Source organism: Pieris brassicae, chromosome 4 (genome assembly GCF_905147105.1).
Source record: "Pieris brassicae chromosome 4, ilPieBrab1.1, whole genome shotgun sequence".
NCBI lineage: Eukaryota > Metazoa > Arthropoda > Insecta > Lepidoptera > Pieridae > Pieris > Pieris brassicae.
Window position 1 is genome coordinate 15,840,627 of NC_059668.1, and position 22,915 is coordinate 15,863,541.

Genomic DNA, 22,915 nt, shown 5'->3' on the forward strand with positions numbered 1-22,915 from the left:
AACAAGCCTTCTCTTTTCAAAAGCAGTTTTCAGCTTGTTTAACTTAAAATTGTGCAACTAAACCGATGGAGTACCTATGTATTATCCTTTCTATTTATGCAATTATTGCTCGTACGATGAAAGTAAACATCGAGAGGAAACCGGGAAATCCTATAAATTAACGTGAGGCACTGTAGGTAGGCTGATCGCCTACTTGCTTATAAGAAAAGAATATAAAGGAGACAGGATTTTATTTGCATTAATATATTTTTATAAATGAATGGAGATACGTTTGAGTAGTAATAAGCTGTTTATAAAATTTTCACGTACAAGCTACCCTGTGACGTGCAATTTCTATTTTATTAAATAACATAAACTTATCGCTTCGTTTACTGTTGTAAATTAATTTTGCGAAAATAAAGGAAATACAATCAAATCAGTCCATTACACAGTCTTTATTTTAGATTATAAAGAGTCCAAGTGTTAATAAGTAAAATATCAAAAAACTATATATTATATAAGTAAAATATAAGCTTTGGCCTTTCATTGGTTATTTGATGCAAAACGTAACATTAAACCGCAAACATCGAATATAATGTAATGTATGTTTAATATGATTATATTAAAATCAAATTAGCATTGTACAATACGCGCTAATTAAATGAAATGATAAATTACGCATTAATTTCAACTGAAATGCAATAACTTAGCATGCAAATTAACAATCGAATTCGACATTAATTGATTGATGAATCCTCGTTATTGTAATTAAAATTTATTGTAACTAAAATAAATGAACCATTTAATTAGTAAAGGGTTTTATAAAATCAAATAGTGTTACGTTGCTGTTGCAAATTAGTGCCTTTGTGGAGTGCTTATTGTGGATAATTTAAAATTCATAGAGAAACAATAAGTAGGAAAGTTTCAAGTAGTCAAGGATCGTTAATTAAACCACTACTGATTTTTCCATAATATGACAAAACAAATAACATAACAACGCATGTATATAGATTATAAATGTCAAAAGACAAATTTTTTAAAAGCATTTACCTCACTCAGGCGAATTTACTCGTGTTAAACAATTTTGAATTTTATAAATAGCGACGTTGTCCCAACCGATATATAGAAACCTTCTATAGAATCTGAAAAACATGAAAATAACTTTGTCATAGTTAACTAATTTATTTATTTACACGTTCTAAAACCAATGTGTATGCTTAAAAAAATACAAGAAAATATGACATCACAAATTTAACACACATTAATTATATTAGAACATAAGTAATTTAAAGCTTGAACATTACTGATCTTATTTAAGTGTACTTAATTAGTATGTATTCTAATAGCTTCTACCATTTAACACGAAATGAAATATGCATCATCAATGCGCCCTAAAATACCTAACATAGCGTTTAGTATCAAGTGAGGATTTTTGTATTACAAATCTTTAAATACTATAAAAATAGACGTTAAGATGTTTGTTTTTATGAAGTCAGTTAAAGACAGAAGTCTCTTCTCGCCGTCTGAACCGCAGTTACAGATATTAAAAAAAATATTAACGTTAATCACGTAACTTGTCGTTTAGAGTGGTTTAAAGTTGTCAACGAGAGCCTTGCCGTGATCCGTGACCGATGATCGTAGCCGGTGTAAATATTACACAGATAAAGTAGAAACCTAAAAGTAAAAGTATTTTGGTCTTTGTGAAGAATCAGGTCATCTAAATACAACACAATGTGCAAAAGAGGGTTGAAAGTAGAAGTGAATTTGAGTGTTCCTTACCCACTGAATCCATTTTTACAAGTATTAATTAATATTGTTAATTCAATTGTAAAAATATGTTTAGTATTTACATAAAGAGTGTGTTTCACATCACTCTTGCTCAAGATTCAATTTACTTTATAGTCAAAATTTGACGTAATTAACTAAAATAATTGTATTATTCTAAATTTTCTTAACCTATAATAAAAAATAATAACTAAAAAAGTTCGTGTTAAGATTAAATGGAAATAAGTGGTTTTAAATGTGGAGAATAACATAAACTTTATTAAGCTTAAATTCAATATATCGGCTAGTAATGTTCAGAGTATAGAGAAGGGCAAAGACAAACGAGAAACAGACTTTACATAAAAGACAACTCAAGTCAAGTCAAGAGCAAAAGGCGCGAAATTTAAATATTACAACACTTTGGACCCTGTGGCAGTGTTCCTTTAACGCTGGCAGCATTTCCTCGCTGTATTGTGATTCTTATTCGTTGAGCGAGGAAAGCACCAGTTCTGGGGTCACTAGTGTTATCTACCAGGCTCCAGCTAAAATAATTAGTCTTGTATCCATAAAAATACAACTCAAATTCAAGAGATTTGGGTAAAATATTACGCTTATCGCTGGGACTACTGAAGTCTATTAAACAAGTTCAACATCAAGATGTTATATAGTTTATATGTATTAATTCGGTTGTAGATTTCTGATTTTATGCGGGTGAAAACGTAGTGCACAAATAGTGTAATATATCCAGCAAGAATGGTACTTAAATTAAATTGGCAAAAAGACTGATCTGATTGAAGATCTGTGTTTCTGTTTCTCGTTTTACGTTCATTAAAAGAAGAGGTTCCAGTGGAAACTTTTTAACAAGCTATTTGGCAAGATACTTAACTAAGCATTTTGGCAAAATAACGTTGAAGGAAATTCATGTTTAAAAGTATCGCATTTTCTGTAGGACCCAGAAACCTAATTTTCGATTTATGTAATACTTACAGATTAATGCTAAATTTAACTTTTGATAATTAAATCTCAACTGTCAGTGATTTACAGATAACTTTAAAAGTTACATTACTTGCAAGAGCTTACGCGAAATATTGATTAGGAATATGGAAGATAAAATTATAAATTGATTGATTTATTTATTTATTCACACCTTATACAAAAACATACATATAAAAAACCATGTTACATAAATAATTACACAACGCGTGGCCTTAACGCTAACAAGCGATTTCTTCCAGGCAACCCTTATTTGGAACAATAAAAAAAGAAACACCTACAGAGGGTCAAGAAAAATAAAGTAAATGAAATCTAAAGAAAAAACTAAAATAACAAAACTACTAATAATAAATTATATATAAAAAAAATGTACAAGCCAATCCAAGGGTTAACTGAATTACAATAACGATACAATACAATATTAATCATGTAAATCGTTAGTACTATATGACACTGTTAAATAAAAATGGGGCCTTAATGAGGTCGGAAATTGGCATTCGCTCCGATTCCTACTTTTAATGGGACCAAGAATTAGGTTATCGTGTCTCCTATAATGACTGCAATAAAACTTGAAAAATTTAAAGGAACTTATATTAACTATCGTTACTTATCTTGGGTTTTGTCAACATCTTGCATAGTAATAAGTTTAATTAGTGTAGTGGTTCACGCGGTCCCAACCGCCATGCTGCAGATCTTGAGGTCTCACAGCCTGGGTAGAGCGGCGAATATAAAATGGTCTTGTAATGTAATATGGTGAACTACCATTCATACTGGAAGTACTACACATCGGAGTATAAGTTAGGTTTAATATTAAAAAATAAAAACTTTTTACAGGAAGGAGCTTTATTAAAGTGTATTTTAAATATTCTATGGTTTTTCAATCTAAACTTGCACACTCATAAGTTACGTTATGTTAGATTAATTATCAGACATTATTTTGTAACAGTCAGTAAATATTAAACTTATTATTAATTACTAACATACAAATACAAAAATAGTTTTAATAGGTTTTTTGCGTCATATAATAAAAATAATTTAAATTTATCACGTTTTAATAGACGCATTTAATGATCACTTAGTTCAGGTTAACATTTCACCACTAATGGTAGCCATTAATTAATTAGTTGCTAGATAAAAGATTAAACTTAATACAACACAATGATTCAACGTCAAAAATATTTCACAAATTTTGCCATTTTTCCCGCATTTTTGTAATCATTGTTATACGAAATCTTTTGTTGGGCCTCCGAGCTGAGATTTAATCAACGGAGATTGTGAAAAAAGGTAGCGTATTTACTTGCAAAAGGGGTGAGTTAAAATCAATAGCCTGCCCATATGTGAGTGTATCATATAAAGGATATCCCGGCATAGGTACGTTTTTATATTGGGCGACCTGAATCGGGCAGGTAACTAGATTTATCTTTAAAAATTGTATTAATAATCATAAAGTCTGTTTTATAGGCTAACATGTTACCTATGGGATTTTTACGCAATTAGGATAAATAAAAGGATGCTTTCATCAGCTAAGTACGTAAAATACATTTTTCTGGACGTTATTGTAAACTAATCATTTTTAATTGTATTTTTGGTGACTTTAATCTTCTCGACATGGGATAGACGCATTATTTATTTTTTTGTTTTCGTCATAGAAATAATTATTCCCTCAAATCTAACCTAATGATAGTTTCGTAATTAGACGTATTGTAACGTGGTACATGGTAAAAGTGGTCGACAAGAAGTGTTATTGAGATTAGATTTAACCATATAATTAACAATACTGTAACCTTGACACCAAAACCATGCATTCCTTGTTTCAATAATAAAGGTATTTAAATATGTAAATGAGTGAGAGCTGTGTTGGCCTGCAGCAGCGTGCGACTCTCATGCCTAAGGTCGTAGGTTCGATCCCCGAGTGTACACCAATGAATTTTCTCTCTATGTGCGCATTTAACATTAGCTCGAACGGTGAAGGAAAATATCGCGAGGAAACCGGTTTGCCTTAGAGACATAATAACTACATTCAAAACTACATTATATGAAAATAATATAAAATACTCTTTAATACAAAGCAAAAACCAATCATCCTAAGCACAGGAACGAAGTGATGAATTACGTATATGCAAAATGTTGTATAATTTTGTTTAACAGTTACAAAGCGAAGGCGTTAAAATTTAAGTTAAAATTAAATGATAAAAAACATTTAGATTAAAATACGCAGGCTAGTTTCCTGGTTGAAAAAAAATTATATTAAACCATAATAAAGTAAACAAAAAGTATTACAGAGATAATATTCGAACTTTTAAAATTATTAGATAAATCCATATTAGAACACATTTGTACATAAAATTAAATTACGAGGAAAATTGGTTACGAACATCGGACAGATATCTCCAACGTACTAAAAAATAACAAAAATATTTCTAGTAAAAGAAACTCCGAACTGGGTAAATAGGCATGAAAAATAAATACGTCCTTTACTCGGGACGAAATAATTTTCCGCCCTCGAGCCAGGGCCACTTGGGAAAATCTCTCTCACAGCGAAAGAAAGTTGGAAACTCGGCTTTTTGCCGGACTAGTTGGTCTTAGTTCGTAGAGGACTCTACAACTTGGACAAATTGCACACGAGTGGGCCGTATCGAATATTTTGTAGGTACACCCGGTTTGTGTTTAGAAGTTGACCTCAATCGCTTGGAAATGTGCATAAAAATTGTTACGGGTGAGAAGTTTACTTAATATGAATTATTATTTCATGTGAAACCTTTTAGTAAATTGTTAGGAAATATTAACGATTACTATGATAAGTTTGTATATTAGTAAATTCTTATAATCTATAATATTAGGTTATGTTGTAGAATTATATTTGTAAACTAACGGACTTCTTGGATTGAATAAGCCTTTGCATTTAAACTACTTTATATTTAAACCGCAAATCAGATGCATGGTATAGATGACTAAATTAGTCTAATTACACCGTTTTAAAGAAAGAATTATATTATAAATATTGTTATGTCTCTTAACATAACATATATTTAACATTCGAGTCAAATTCTATAAACGCTTATATACAATTTGACAGTAAGAATAAAATCCGTCATTACGTTAAATCTGTAAAAATGAGCTTAAATTATGTTTATAATTTATTATTATTATTATAAAAAACATTAAATATTTATATTGGAACTAAGAAATATTTAGATATATTTTCTTGAAGTCGTTTAAGGTAATTAAATTTGTATATTTCTACACAATAAACGTAACTGGAAACCCAGGCTTCTTAAAGTTCAAGACCTTGGGACGCGATTTTTTAATTATATCTTCAAAACGAATTTCATATACAGTTTAAGCAATTACGCATACAAGTAGGAAAAACCGTTTGTATAAATCCAAGTAAATTGAAATAGTGCCCATTAGCGCTTAATTTTATCTTTACGTGATATTAAATCGCGGTGACTTTCTAATACCTATCAGATAACCAATCAGCTTATTGCCAAGATTGAGGGCATGGGGCGTCTCTACTCTGAGCTCTTCATTAGCTTCGTAATTACTATTTTCTACTTCAGATAGCTGGATCATATAAAGGCATAGTTGAGTTTATGTGTCTTCAATATATTCTATATGTTGTATATTGAAGAATTTCTATCTTCCCCATCACGCTCAGATTACAAAACAGTTCTTTAATTTGCTTTGCTTAAATCAGCCTTATTACACTTTGTTCTAGTTGGAACAAATCGCGTAATAAGACTAATTAAGTTTTTATGAATAAGCGGCTAGTCTTTCTGAGAGCTTTTTCTATAAGGATTTTCAAGTAATCTTTCCTCGAAGTGTACTCCTATAATTATTTTCATAGTTGATTGGAATAAAATGAAATATGGCACTACGCTGGTGTTAGGCGTGATTAGCCAATGCTTCGATTGGCTGTTAATAAAATTACCGGTTCAATGTAATAAAATATAAAAAACGATAAGTAGAATAGAAGATAAATATTACTAACGCAGCAATGTATTATACTATATTATATTTTCTCACTTACTTAGTACTATATTCTATTGCCTATATTATATTTTCATTTGTTACAATTGCAGTTGGCGCACCCGAGTATGTGAAGTGGCTGGTCGTGTGTCAAGAGCCTTTGTAATGGCGCTGCGGAGATAGTGCCAGGTAATTTTGAGCAAACGTTTCTTAAATTTGCATGCCTATATATTAGGTCCTTACATATGAAATTGGCGTTTTGTATGGGAGGAACAAAAAGTGGAATATTTTTAAATGAATTTTTAAATATTTTAATTAATCAAAGTATGAACCATTGTTTTCTATGCACTTTTGCCATCTCATCTCTTGCAAGAAGTTGTCCAAATTTCGAAAAAAATGGTAATCTGTTGGAGCAAGGTCCGGGGAGTACGGAGGATGTCTTAGACATTCCAATTGAAGCTCTTCTAATTTGGTAGCCGTCTGTTGTGCAGTGTGTGTTCTAGCGCTGTCGTGAAGTAGCAGTGGCGTGGAGCGATTGACCAGCCTAGGTTGTTTAGCCGCTAGCTTTTCCATCATGGTTTGCAATTGCTGACAATAGACATCAGCCGTAATAGTCTGGCCAGATTTGAGAAAACTACAATACCGGCACTAGTCTACCAAACGCTTACAAGTAACTTTTTTGGGGTTAATTTTCGCTTGGGGCAGGATTTGGCTGGCTGGCCAGGATCCAACCATTGCGCTGAGCGCTTCCGTAAAGAATCCATTTTTCATCACAGGTAATGATTCGGTTTAAAATACCTTCATTATTGTGCCGGTTCAGTAATGTAACGCAGCAGTCGACGCGCGTTTGCCGGTTTGCTTCAGTCAATTCGTGAGGTACCCACCTTTCAAGCTTTTTAATCTTCCCAATTTGCTTCAAGTGAATTAAAACAGTTTTATCACTACCACCACAGCCTGCAGCTAACTCGGACGTGGTTTGTGATGGATCCGCTTCCACAATAGCCTTCAATACTTCATTATCAACTTGGTTCTCAGGCCGTCCACGGGGCTTGTTCTGCAGGTCGAAATTTCCAGAACGAAAACGTTGGAACCAAAAACAAACTGTGTTTTCTTTTGCAACAGGACCGCTATACACATCATTCACCTTTCGAGTCGTTTCTTCATTTAGTGCCACGGCGGAACTCGTACTCGTAAATAATGCGATACTTTAAGTTTTCCATTTTGTAAAATGAGTGACACAAACAGAAAAAAAACAGAAGAAATAAAACAAATGAATAACGGTCATCGAAGCACAAATACATGAGTAATAGCTGTACAAATTTGAATTTGAAATTCCTTACCAAAGAGGAGGTATTTTAGGTCAAAGTGGCCAGTACGACAAAACGCCAATTTCATATGTAAGGACCTAATATATATGATTTTTCTATGATATATGGCTGATTGTGTGGATTTTTTATAATTCATCGATGTAAATGTGCCACTTTCTTGCGAATAAATTATTCATTTTGATTTATAATTTCTATATGTGTTATATTTATTAATGCTTATTATAAAGAAATATGAATTATTGAAAGGGATTTTTTTAGGCAAAAGATCGATATGGTGCTTGTGAATGTATATATATTTATTCCTAATAAAGACATCCAATAAAATAAACGCAAAGTTCTGTTTTTCCATGCTTTATTGAGACGATAAGGGGCTTAATGTTTTACTATGGAGTTGGATAAATAATAAAATGAATACGTTTTTAGTCTATCTACATAGTTACAATCTATTCTAGTCTATCTAGATTAATAAAAAGGTAAGAATTATCAATAAGTTCCCGAACGACATAGAGTATTTAAAAAATACCATGTGAAAAGTCTATGTGAAATAAACTGTACGATAAAATCAAATCAGTGCAGAAAGCACGTTGCGCCCAACGCAGGGGTTGAGAAAAATATAATGACGTCATTTGTATGTTAGGGCACGCGGCGAGCCGTGAGCCGACTTTATGAAGTTAAATAGTGATGGGCAAGCTCGATAAAATGTCATATTTCGTAATTTCGTAGGATTTGTGCGTTGCGAAAAGTTTGCGCATGTAATTTTAGTTGGGACAATATGCAAACGACTTGGCATTAAACTCTGAGCATTTTATTTTCCGGGCATTGTAGGAACGTATTTATTCAAGAGCCTGGTCATATCATGCGTTTAGCAACAAATATTAGTCCAAGCATTTTTGGGTTTCCATAGTACTCAAATTTTTAATAAGAAATACTACACATACATTTTATATTGAGTTAGGACGCTTGTTTATTCATCTCCATTTTCTTATGTATTTGAGGTATATAACTTTTTTTAAATATTAATATAGAGTTAGTAAATTTTATTTGTTTTAAAAAATATTCTTTAAGAAAGGTTATTTGATAATTTTTAACCTATTGTTATGTTACTAAACGCATTTTCACACGAAAAGGTTTCGATTCTACACATCACTAGCTTCACTGGATAAAGTTTTCTCTTCAAGTAGTACGTGACCGTATAAAAAGCTGAAGTGGAAAGTCACGGTCTGTTCAGAAATTAACTCGTAATTATAACACAGTTTGTACTTAAATCGAGACGAGGGCTAACTGCTTCAACTATTTTCAAAAGATCTTGCTTGACTTAGACTGCGATCGTCACTTTTTCACATGTGTGTTATTAATATTAGGATGATAGTCATTGTAAGAATTTTAATATCTTTAAAAGTAGTACGACGTTGTTTATTTATTTATAAGTTGTAAAAATACAAAAACAAATTAACATTTCTAATTTATATAACAAACAATATATAATATAATAAACAATAACAAACAAGCAAGGAAAATAATAAAAAACAACCGCAATTCATACAAAGTATACTGTCGCAGACCAATTATTAACGTATTTTTATACGTAAGTGAAAGTTTTTAATCACCAGTATTTTATTTTAAATAATATAATTAAAATTGGCTTTAAAGTTATGAAAACACCTACTTAATCTGTGGCGTTTACCTTAATGTAAGCGTCTTGCCTATCACCTATGTGTTCTGTGATAGATCCCACAAAATGTATGTCAATAAACAAAACTAAAATGTATGGTTGTTTTATTAAAATAACATGATAAGCAATATTGCTTTTATAATATTATAATCGTGTTGTAGTTCTTACCTAACAAACAAATGCTACATTTTACTCAACTTATTATTCCTTAACGTGGAGAAGTGAAGATAAAGTTCAAATCAAATATCGTTTTAAATGTAGGGCGGCATAATTACATTTTATCAAGAGGCGTCAAATGGCTTTACTGGCAATTCTGTATCCCGGTCGTCTATTATGGAAAAAATCGAGCTAGATTTTCACTGAATCAGTTATTGTCGATGAAAGTTACGATAACAAGTATTATATCCGATGTCCGGGATCGACGCAATTACCTTTTAAATACTTTAAACACGTACGTAATATTAATTAAACAAATAATTTGGTAGCATTTGAATTTGGAAAAATGTTGTAGAATTGCAATGCATAATTCTAGGAATTGAAATTTCGTTTTATATATGGTTAACTCAAGTAAAATTAATGCTATTTAGAGACTTTTAACATAAAGCAATATTGAACAGAACAATAAAGTTTCAAATATACATTAAGCTACAAATTGAAGTACTATGATTATTATCATACTGACATTAAATCCTAGAAATACCTCCTATAACGCCTCTTAAATTGCAATAAAAGCTTAAATGTCCAACAATTAAAAAAATATATATGTATCTGTTTCATGATCATTTGTCAATCTAATAGGCAATTAGGTGACATTTTGGTTCTGAGGCAAGTCGGTTTCCACGAGATATTTTCCTTTACCGTTCGAGCGAATATTAAATGCGCACTTAGACAGAATGTCCATTAGTGTACAGCCGGGTATCGAACCTACGACCTTAGAGATGAGAGTCGTACGCTTAAGCCACTAGGCTAACACTGCTCTGGCAATCTTTTTAACATAATAATAAAAATGTATAGTTATATAGCAATGTAAAGTCATTTTGCCGGTGTTAATTCTTATATTTGTATTGCCCCACGAGGAGACAGGAGGTAATGTGAGATGAAATGGCGTCGGGTTTCGTTTGAGTGTGATTGGTCACACGGAAAACGGTTAATGTCTTATGACTGTGATTGAACTAGAGGTACCGTTGACCAATTATAATAAAAGGAAACGTGCATTTTTGGTCCTTTCTTTTGTTTAATCTTAGAGACACTATAAAGACTTTTACTACTGTTGGATCTACTCTAACTCAGTGTTAAATTGTGATTGGCTCATGTTACATTGGTTATAGGATGACTATTAAAGATGTCTAAGAAGAAGACACTAATTGATCTTACACTCTTAATCAACATAAGCATAGTAATTAAAAATTGATTAATAGAAAATTTAAATCCATTTAAAAAGTGTAGTGCAGGCCGCTAGATCGCTGTATTGAATTATATTCATATATATATTAAAATGGAGTAAATCAACAAATGATTAACATTGGAACAAAGTGAGCTTGGTATATGTTTCCGGCTTTACAGTTTATTATGCTATATAACACGTCCTATAAAGATAAAATGTTTTGATAAAAAAACATATAGCAGTTATTATAGTAATAATTGGATTCAAAGGTAGTAGATAATTGATTAAATCCTTAAATATCGCTGCTAAGTTACGAAAAATACCACACAAATAAAAAAACAATTAAAAATTTTAATCTAGCAAAAATTTATATATTTGCATTGCACTATATGAGATATATTATTAGTTTTAAATATAATTACTGAGAAATTAGTATAATGTAGATTTAATTTATAGAGCCAATTATTTTGTTATTAACATTAATAACAATCAAAGATCAAGTAGAGAGTAAATATTAAAGATAAACTCTATTTCCGTAGCTATAATTGTAGCCAAATTGGTCTACGTCGTAGCGAGCCACGACTACAAATTCTGATTTCTTTGTGAGCGCAAATATTTGCCAAAGGTAGGTAGTATCGATCCCTTTTATTCGAAGGCTTTACTTAATCAATAAATTGTCTTTCCATGTCAAGGTCATGTTCACCTTTCAAGAAAATTATGTCTTATTCATTATTCCTCATACACCACAGTCATGAAATAAATTGGATTACTTTTTATCGCTTCCGATATATGTTTACCTAGATGCAGTTTGTGAGGTGATGATATTTATTTGTTGATAAATTAACTTTGAGATATAATTTGTGACTTGTACATATAGTTTGTGAAATAATAATAAAATTAGTCGTTATGCCCCAATACAACTGTATTTAATTAAATTTATTTACACAGATCTTATTTTAAAAAATAGTCATAGTCTCCAAGACTTAACAAACTTTTAAGGATTATTCTGGCCTTAAATTAATTTATTTAATTTGTTCATCAGCTGAACTCGAACACAGTAAAGCGAGCAGACAGTACAGTACAGTATAAAGGGTAAACTGCCACGGGAAACCTTTCATTTTTTAAATGTTTTTATAAGAATCATTATTTAGTATATGTATAGATGTGGTTAAAATTTAAAATATAATTAGTAAATTTCTCCTTCATATTTCTTGTCTAATGTCTATTATAAAGTCATTCAAGGGCATAGAGTGAGATAGTGTCGCAGTGCCACCACTCAACTGCTTGAATTGCAAATAACCGTATCTGTGCTTTGACCTTCTGGCACGCGAAGCCACTATATCGTAAACAACTGCAATTCCAAATGAAGTTTATATTTCATAGTTATGACCGAGTTAAAAAAGGATTGAAATTATGGAAAATATGTAATAGTTAAAAACATATATATATATACACATATGTACATTGATTTCTAGCCTTTAAAGTAGTGTTAATCAATGTTACATTCACACATAAAATATTTACATCAATATGTTAGTATAATCTTCTTGTTCTATATATAAATAAATAAACTCTATTCTGTACAGCATCTTTTTAAAAGCTTCTTTATGGTACTTTATCAAAGCCTCATGCTACGTTCGGATAAAAACCATGTGTACGATGCATCAAAAATATAGGAATTATATTTTCATTGTAGTTGTTTTTCTGCGACGACTTGTTAAAAGTTGAAAATTCTACATGAATATATTTTTGCTTACAATATGGTAAAACTGAGACCGTCTATTAATTTATCAAGGGTTACATAATGAAAAGATTCACCTAATTTGTAATAAATTGAAGTGTAAAGGATTAAAATATCTAGTTCACTGTTATTCGTTAAGAAATAAAGTAGTTATCTCACTCAATAGAAACCATAAAGGCCTTGCAATGTACTTTTTGCTATTTCTTTTCTACAATCGGACGTCATCTTTATTCATCCAGCATAGTAAAAGCGGCCCAATTACTGAGACTGAAAAGGCTTAATCTATCTTTTCTATCCATAGAAATAATTGAGTACTATTTAAAAATCTTTTTACATTTTCTTTCCTTCTACACGTGTACTTTTAAAATTTTCACGCGAGGAAAAAGCTTGGAATGACTTGAATAATTAAGAAGATCTTTATACGGGAACAAATTGGAGGTTTTTATGAATGCGAGTCAACAGTGGTCTGTGTGTCTACTTCATTGTGGTCATCAGTTCCCTTTTATTTTAATGCGTTCGATATTTAATAGTTCGATATTGGAGACTTGTATTTAATTGTCTTTCAGATGTAAACATGGATTCTAGAGAAAATAAATGTATCACCGAGAAACTAAATTTTTAGTTCAAAAACTGCATACGAAAATAACAATCGATGATTTTCAGGCACAATCGACGATGAAAATACAGCTTTTCTCGTTCGAGTTAAACGTGAACCTTTCGCATAGGCGTTTTTTCTTGGATTTACATAATTTAATTTAGCCTTTGTGGAAATTTTCGTGTCATTTGTTAAGGATTTGTAGACGTTGCGAATTTCATATATTTCTTTTTTGTTGCCTACTTACTGCAGATAGTGTATTTTGTATAGGTAGAAATGTATTTTATATACTAAAAATTGTAAAGTACTGAAGGTTTAAAATTGATAATAAATTCGAGATTCTATTAAAAATCATTCTTCGGAAGAAATACAAACATAATAAATAACAAATATCTAAGTAGTATCTTTTTAAATAAATTATATTTTTTTTATATTTACAGCTTAGCTTCTTATCAATAAGGAAAAAATAATCTATTATACCTATAAAGAGAAAACGCATATTGAACCTGGACATCAAGTCCTATCTCGAATATTAATTTAAAAAAATATAAATCTAAATCCTCGCCCACATGTTAACAATCGTAGATAATAATGAATTAAAAATAGTACGATAAGGTAATCTTCAAAATTTTCCATGTACTTCTTTCTTACAACTTACTTCCTATAAATTAACAAACAAACAACAATAATTCATTTATTAGAAGTGGAAGGACCAAACACTCATGTATCTCTTAAAACCTAGAAACAAAACCATTGGCTGCTTTGATCTGACTTTTCCAATAGGTAAATAGGTGATCAGCCGTCTGATGTCTTTTTGGACCAGCATGGACAAGAATGATTCTAACGCTGTTTCAAAACCCTACTTTAAGAGTTTAGTTACCGTTGCATTACCAACATCCGTTTATTTGGTAGTTTTATAGGATTTATTTTGCCCTACTACAATTAGGGGAACGCGGTATGTGACGTAAACATTTTTTATCTGTATATAGTGTGAGATTGTGTAAGTATGTATTTGATAACTATCCTACCTTGGATATGACTGCCTTTGAGCCATAAGTGACTAAGCATATGCTACCTAATTCGCGTAATTAAGTTGGTTGTTATCGTTATAACTGATCATCTATATGTTATAAAGAGATAATGATAATATTCTGATACGATAATACGATGATTTTTAGCCGGAAACCATAACGATAATTTCTAAAATGATGAAAAATATTTTTTTTATTATTTTCGTCTTAGGGTTAAAAGTCAACGACTTTGGATTAAGACAGCGTATTTACTATAAAGTAACAGCTGTTTGGTTTCAGAATACAATTGTCAATACTTAGGTTGTGTGTTCAAGCCCGGTCCAATTGCTCGAAACTCGAAAATGACGACATATTTAGAAGGCTACTCGCCTATTTATCTATAATATAAGGTAAAATGATGAAAGAAACTAATGCCAAATGAAAAAATTGTGACTAACGTCTGTAAAGGCAACAGAGTTAATATTATAACTGTATGATAACGTACAGTATTATTTTCTATGACGACAAGACAGCGCATTTATGCTGCAGCAACTTTGCGCTTGCTGCTGCTGTATAGTTATTTATGGTCTACTATTCTGATAATACTTTCCGTAAGGCAGGCATTTAAGCTTGCCTAAGATGTTTAAAAATTGTAATAGCATACCTTCATGCTTCTAACAATTTAAAAGACAGTGTAAACTCTAACTAACGACACTGAAGGGGACTGTATTTTAGGGCGTTATAGGGAGTTTTCGTTAAATCGAGAGAAGTAAAACGTGTAATAGATAAACCATAGTCATAGTCAACAACTATATACAACTAGATTAATTATGATTATGATTGAACACGTTGTATATTCTAGTAAATATTTACTAAAGGAAACATATCAATCAATCAATCCATTATACCAGTTAAAGTAGTAGTAACTACTGCCGTTGACCAAAGAAAAAATGTAAGAAGACTGATCTGTTATTACATTAATAATTATAAAATATAAGATATAATAGTAATCACTTAACAGATATATTTGCTAAATATATATTTATTTCGAACATATTTACAATATCCTTAATCTACATAGTAATAATAATAATAATTAATAAATACAAAATTAAAACAAGTTTAAAGAGTTTGTTCCTTGTGGCAGTGTACCTATAACGCTAAATGAGTAATAAGAAAATAGTAATTTTTTTACGATAAAACAATAGTTTTATCGTAATCTGAAGACTTAATTCTTTGAGAAGAAGTTTTAATACTTTCATAACTAAGCCAAGCAATAAACAAAAATATTTTGCGGCTCATTCACAAATCGATTAATTTATTGTAATTGCATTAAATTCCATCGCTGCAGCATTGCATTAGTAACTTATACTTACTTAATACTACTGAATATTACGTCCCAGTATTTTTTTCGGTAGAATATTTATTTTCAAGCAAGTTAATTACTCTTTTGATTAATGATCTTAAACAAAAGCGCTTACTGGCTTTAATTCTAATAATTGAATGTTTATTAACATGTTACTCAGGCATCGTTTTTATCTAACTATAGCCAATAATTTGGTAAGATAGTACACGTTTACGGCATGGATTCATTTCCCGGTGATAAATGCCTTGAACTATTGGGTAATATAGGCACACTAGTAGAACTTTGTTTGAACAAACATTAGTTTAACGTCTTAATATCACGTAAATCATTACAAATCCTATTTCTAAATGCATTCTGAAGTAAAATTTCCGAACTTAATTGGGTAATTAAAGACATAAAAAAATGAATTTTAATAGAAGTTTTATTACAATATTAGATATTTAATAGAAGTAATATTATAAATAGAACCGAAGAGGTTAATTTTTTGTTACTTTTTAATTTGATTTAGAAAGAACCAATATCATAATATGTTAATGACCCCAGTGATGTTATTATGAATTTAATGAAAGCGATTTATTTTGATAAATGATTTGTCATGAAATGCAATTTAAATCTAGAATTAAGATAAGACTACGGTAATTATGCCACCTGTATATTTTTAAAAAAAAATATCCGGATTATATTTGAAGTATAGCCCTAGTAACAAAATTATTATCTGTTATCAATGTATAATCATTTAATTTCTCGAACCATATAGATTTATATAGTGTCAATTGAAAACAACCATTCATTCATTTTGTTAGCATGATCTGTCCAAAGGGAAGTCCATTTCAAAGAGAGGTCGTTGGAATATCATTTTTACAAATTGATAATTCAAATTTGCTTACATTTCGCACTAATCGATAATGCAAATGCAAATAGTTTACAAGCAACTTATTTAATAGTTTTATAATAAACAAAGCAAAAATGCGAAAAATAAGGGGTCCGGCTATGTGGTATATAAGATGAAATATACGGATTGGACTTATATTCGAGAACGGCTGGACCAATTTGGCTAATTCCGAGACTCGTATGATCTTGAAATATTTGTGTAAGTTTATGCAACAAATAGTAATTAAAGAAAAATACTTAAAACGACAATTGAATAAAAACTGTTCCTAGCCGGGAAGGAAAAAATAAAATGGTCACTAGGTTGTTCCTAGGTACCTTCAGAAATTTGTGTTTCATAGTACGAGCAGTATGACGTCAGAACTCTTTCGTCTGTTTTAAAAATGTTGTATTAAGTTTTGACACATGTAGGTGATACAATTTCACCGGCTTATCTAGTCATTTATTACAAATGCGGTGAAGTATATACCACTAACAGATTTATAAAATATAGATTTTCTGCATACATCCATTAGAAATAAAGGATTATGATAAATATCACATAGTTATCTTGTATTTTTTTAAATATCCGATTGTAATAAATTACCTATACCTTAACCGATTTATATCTCAAGTTAATAAAGTTTATACACTAGTTAATAAAGTTTATATCTTAATTTAATTAATTTTATGCCTCAAGTTAAAAAAGTTTATAGACAAGTTAATAAAGTTATATCTCAAGTTAATAAAGTTTATGTCTCGAGTTAATTAATTTTATATCTCAAGTTAAAAAAGTATATATCTCAATTTAATTAATTTTATATCTCAGGTTTATAAAGTTTATAAATATCTCAATTTAATAAAGTTTATACACAAGTTAAGAAGTTTTATATTTCAATTTAATAAATTATATATCCAAATTCAATAAAGTTTATATTTCAAGTTAATAAAGTTTTAAAAGCCAGCGTTAAAGGTGTAGGTACCTACTGCCACAGGGACCAAACTTTTTAATTTTTTTCCTTTTCCTAACTTTTCGTTATTTTTATTATTATTACGATGTAGGATAAGAAAATTGCAATGACTGTATATTTGATTGTAATGTTTAGTTACACGAATAAAAAGTACTTTTATTATATTTTTGCAATATTACTGTTTTTTAATACCAATTTTCTAATAGAAAACAGTTTTAAAATTATTTTTATGATATAGTTACCTTATTATGGTCAATAAAACTCAAAACAGAAACAATGTGCAATGTGTTTCAAAAACAGAAATTTGAGAAAAGGTACGTAATTGTAAACAGAGTTAGGTAATTATCCATTAATAAGGTAACTATTTTGTATTAGGTCAATTTTCAGTACAAGGATCATAATTTATGTTTTTTCCGTGCATTGAAAAAATTAAGTTGACTGAAAAGTTCATATCATATCATTGTTTATTGACCTTTAGTTATATGATCAATTAAAAACCTGACTACTTTTTGTCTTAAAAATACATATAGTAACTATTCTATTATATTACAGGTCGTGATTAGAGCACGTGTAGAGGCGGCATGCGTGTGCTAGTCGCAGCGTTTGCGGCGCTGCTGGCTCGCGCTTTGGCAAGCCCGCACGAGCATCGAGCGCGGCACCATGCACCGGAGCACGCCTCACATTTCCCTATACCAGCACCTCCCCAACCATACCGAGGCCATGGGGAAGCTGTGAGATACAATCCCGAATCTGATACGATCCTCCCGCGCATAGACGAGCACGAAACCTCATCGAAGCGCGCAAGATTCGAGGAAACGGAAACTTCGTCTAAGCGAGCTCACGATGAACGATTCTACTCTAATCATGAGCGAGTCGAAGAACTCATGGCTGACGAACCTCATTATGGTCCAGATGAAGAAGATCCACTAATTATTCGAACTAGAAAAGGACGAGTAAAGGGAATTACACTTACTGCCGCAACCGGTAAAAAAGTAGATGCTTGGTTTGGAATACCATATGCTCAAAAGCCAATTGGTGACTTAAGGTTCAGGCACCCAAGACCCATTGAAAGCTGGGGTGAAGAAATACTGAATACAACAACACTGCCACATTCGTGCGTCCAAATTATTGATACAGTATTTGGGGATTTTCCCGGTGCTGTGATGTGGAATCCCAACACAGATATGCAGGAAGACTGCTTATATATAAATATAGTCTCACCGAGACCACGTCCGAAAAATGCAGCCGTGATGCTTTGGGTCTTCGGTGGGGGATTTTATTCTGGAACAGCCACCTTGGATATCTATGACCCTAAGATTCTTGTCTCTGAGGAAAATGTTGTGTACGTATCTATGCAGTATAGAGTTGCATCTTTGGGATTCTTATTTTTTGATACAGCTGATGTGCCCGGTAATGCAGGTCTATTTGATCAAATAATGGCCTTGGAGTGGGTTAAAGATAATATTGCATATTTTGGAGGGAATCCACACAACATAACACTGTTTGGCGAATCAGCCGGAGCCGTGTCAGTTTCACTTCATTTACTTTCACCGTTGTCAAGGAATTTATTTTCCCAGGCAATTTTGCAATCTGGAGCTGCAACAGCTCCTTGGGCTATTATTTCTAGAGAAGAGAGTATTCTTCGTGGAATGCGATTAGCAGAAGCAGTTCATTGTCCGAGCTCTAGAACAGATATAGGCCCAATGATAGAATGCTTACGGCAGAAAAGCGCTGACGAGTTGGTAAATAACGAATGGGGTACATTAGGTATATGTGAATTTCCATTTGTACCCATTATTGATGGCTCCTTTTTAGATGAGATGCCACGTCGGTCTCTAGTTCATCAAAATTTTAAAAAGACTAACATTCTCCTAGGTTCGAACACTGAAGAAGGTTATTATTTCATATTGTACTATCTAACAGAACTGTTTCCAAAGGAAGAAAATGTTGGCATCTCTAGAGAACAATATCTTCAAGCTGTCAGAGAACTAAATCCTTACGTAAATGATGTAGCGCGTCAAGCAATTGTGTTCGAATATACAGATTGGATCAACCCGGAAGATCCAGTGAAAAACCGAAACGCTCTGGATAAAATGGTTGGTGATTACCATTTCACTTGTGGGGTCAATGAGTTCGCCCATCGATATGCGGAAACGGGTAATAACGTCTACATGTATTACTATAAACACCGGAGCAAGAACAATCCTTGGCCTTCTTGGACAGGTGTAATGCATGCTGACGAAATTAATTATGTATTTGGAGAACCTTTAAATCCCGGAAAGAACTATTCTCCAGAAGAAGTAGAATTCAGTAGACGACTTATGAAATATTGGGCAAATTTCGCAAGATCTGGGTATGTATTTTTATAATTTAATTTAAAACTTTATGGAAATAATATGTTACTTTTGTATAAATTTCACCATTGCAAATATCATTGTTTTTAAAATAATTAATGTAGGGTGTAACAATTACAGGAATCCGTCTATAAACGCTGGTGGGGATATGATCAAGGAGCCATGGCCGGTGCATACAGTATCGGGTAGAGAATATCTCTCTCTGGCAGTGAATTCTAGTAGTGTAGGACGTGGATTACGAGTCAAACAATGTGCATTTTGGCAGAAATACATACCACAACTAATGGTCGCAACAAGTAAGAATTTAACATAAATTATACAAAAATTACAAGATATGATGTGAACGTATTAATAGTTGGACCAACAGATCAGATTAATTTACAGAGTAGCACTAATTTTCTGAATATCAAATCAATAACAACTTATGGTAGAGATATGGACTAAACCACCATGTCAACTCTAATTTTATAATATCTACGTTAAATAATTGTATGATTATTATAGGTAAGCAGGATCCACCGCAGAACTGTACTAACATCGCACCTGGGTCCCAATCCTCGTATATTGCAGTGGGCTTCAGTTATATTTCAGTGGTTAGCTTAAACACAATGTGGTTCAAATATTTTAAATTCTTAAACTAATAATTATGTACAAACGCTTAATTCTTGCTTTTTTATTATTTAAATGTTAAATAGACAATTGTTCATCGCGATAAGAATTGGAAATAGATATTTAACGTCATGGTTGTTGCAAATATAATTTTGAAGGCCTATATGTTTGAGTTACAAATATATGTGAAATATTTTATAAAGTTATTTTTATATGTAAAATATATTATGTTTTAAATGTAAGATATTTTAGTATTATTCTGTAAGTTATCTAGTGGTTATGTTGCCTAACATTCTGCTTTTATAAGCGTTATTGGATATCCATCTATGTTGTCTTTAAGGAGTAGTTTCTCCTTCAACATATCACTTGTTACTAACAAATTTTAGAAGTATGTAGCGATAAACTTGTAATTCTAAGTCTTTACATATCTTCGAATGTTTTAAGAAAGTGATAACAACGCGCATGCTCATTTAAGGGGGCTCGGTTCATATGAGCATAAAGTTAAAAATGTGTTTTAGCAAGATGTAGAAGGAACAATGTGTTAGCTTTAACGCCTCTAATGCAATACATATCACGCAAGGCCAGTGAAATGATTCAAGCCTTACATAAGTATAGGTTAATAAGGTTGGCATTTCATTACTATGTAGCGGACCAATATTAGAAAGTTGTACGTTTGAGGTTTAAACCAATATGAAAATAACGTATTGGTAAAGAGCAATCTATATAAAAATATTTCGAACAAAGAATATGAAAATAGCTAGGCTGAGGTCAGAACCAATTACGTACTACGCATAGAGGTAATATTAAAATTTTCTACTAAATGATTGTTTATCTGAACTATCTCTATAACACATGAAAAATCAAAACATTGAAATACAATATTCAGTCTTAGTTCGTTCAGGTTAGACTTGCTTTTGGATTGAATATTTATAATCCCTGTAAGATCATATGAAGTAGAATTTTTAGGCTCGGTAGTTACTAGTTAGGGTACAGCGGTTCAGCTTTCGAATATTGGTGTTTACGAAATAAGTATTGATAATTATGTTAACAAATTTAAATTTCAAGTCCTAAATTTGGAATGTTTTATGAATTCAGCCTCACTGTATTTCAAAAGTAGATAAACATTTATTATCGACTTGTAAATTCACCAATTCCTCTTTCACTATCCCTATTAAACGGAGTCTACTAAATGGGTAACTAAGAATATAATATCAGTGTAGTTAAACGTTGTCAAAAATCTCAGAAAAATAATGATCAGACAGATAGATCACTTACCTAAAACTGGCTGTTGCGTTTTAAATAGAGTAAATAAATAATAATAGAAAGTGAAAGAGGCATTTATTAACATTTAGTGTAAATAAGGTAATGTAACCTAAGTAGAATTTATCGTAAAAGCCCGAGTCTCTTGCCTTTATTATTTCAAGAACCGGGCGCTATGTATCAAATAACCTGTTGTGAAAGACGATACACTATGAGATAGATATGTATAATTTCACGTAGAAACTTTCGTTTTGTTCTATGTATATGAACTGTATATTTGTAAGAAAACTTTAATATCTGAGTCAAAACTAATGGACTGTCACCTGCTTGGCTTAAACGATGTAATATTTGTGGGCTGATAGATTAATATAGTCATGTATTTTCACGTTCAATGTTTCAAGGACTACGCTTATTTGAACCTGCGTATAAACCTATAGAGTGCCTCTTGTTCACTTTTATATAATATATTGATACACGTAATATAGGTAAATGTAGTTGTAGTCTTCTTCTGAAATAAATGCACTTAATTTTTTATTTGATTTTTTTAGGATAGTAGCATAGTAGTGCCAAAACGGAAATTTTAACAAATCGCGTAAGTTACCTTCTTAATTGTAGAAATAACGTTGGCTGAAAGTTATAATATCTCAACAATTACATACTAATATGTTTCAGAATATCTGAACTAACATTTTTAACCAATAATCTCGTTTGATGATAAAAAAACTGAATTATGTTCTTCAAATACACAAAATGCGAGACGTGCATATATCAAATAAATAATTTTAAAATAATATTATAATTGCCTTCATTTGCAATAGAACATTATTGAATGTCGGCTTGCGATAGAATTTCTTCTATGTACCAAAGGGCCTATTATGTAGCTTAAACACAAACACTAGGCCTAAGCAATGCTTATTATAATTTAAATTATTTTTTTAATTCTTATAGTGAAGTTAACATTAGAGCTATTATTGAATGTTCGCATTTACGTTTAGTTATTATGAAAATAAATGCTTGTATATAAATTATGTTTTATTCCTTTTTGGAGAGGGA

The 22,915-nt window shown here is 31.2% G+C and overlaps 1 protein-coding gene across 1 annotated transcript in view; it reads left to right on the top strand.

The window, feature by feature from the left end:
• LOC123709090 (acetylcholinesterase-like) overlaps positions 1-22,874 on the top strand; it is a 30,812-nt gene extending 7,938 nt beyond the window's left edge. Inside the window, exons 2-5 of the mRNA XM_045660206.1 lie at positions 6,819-6,894; positions 18,192-19,992; positions 20,114-20,289; positions 20,498-22,874. Coding sequence (XP_045516162.1) covers positions 18,221-19,992; positions 20,114-20,289; positions 20,498-20,634 — 2,085 coding nt within the window. The 5' untranslated portion in view covers positions 6,819-6,894; positions 18,192-18,220 and the 3' untranslated portion in view covers positions 20,635-22,874. The remainder of the gene's footprint in view (positions 1-6,818; positions 6,895-18,191; positions 19,993-20,113; positions 20,290-20,497) is intronic.
• The last annotated feature ends 41 nt before the right edge of the window (positions 22,875-22,915 follow it).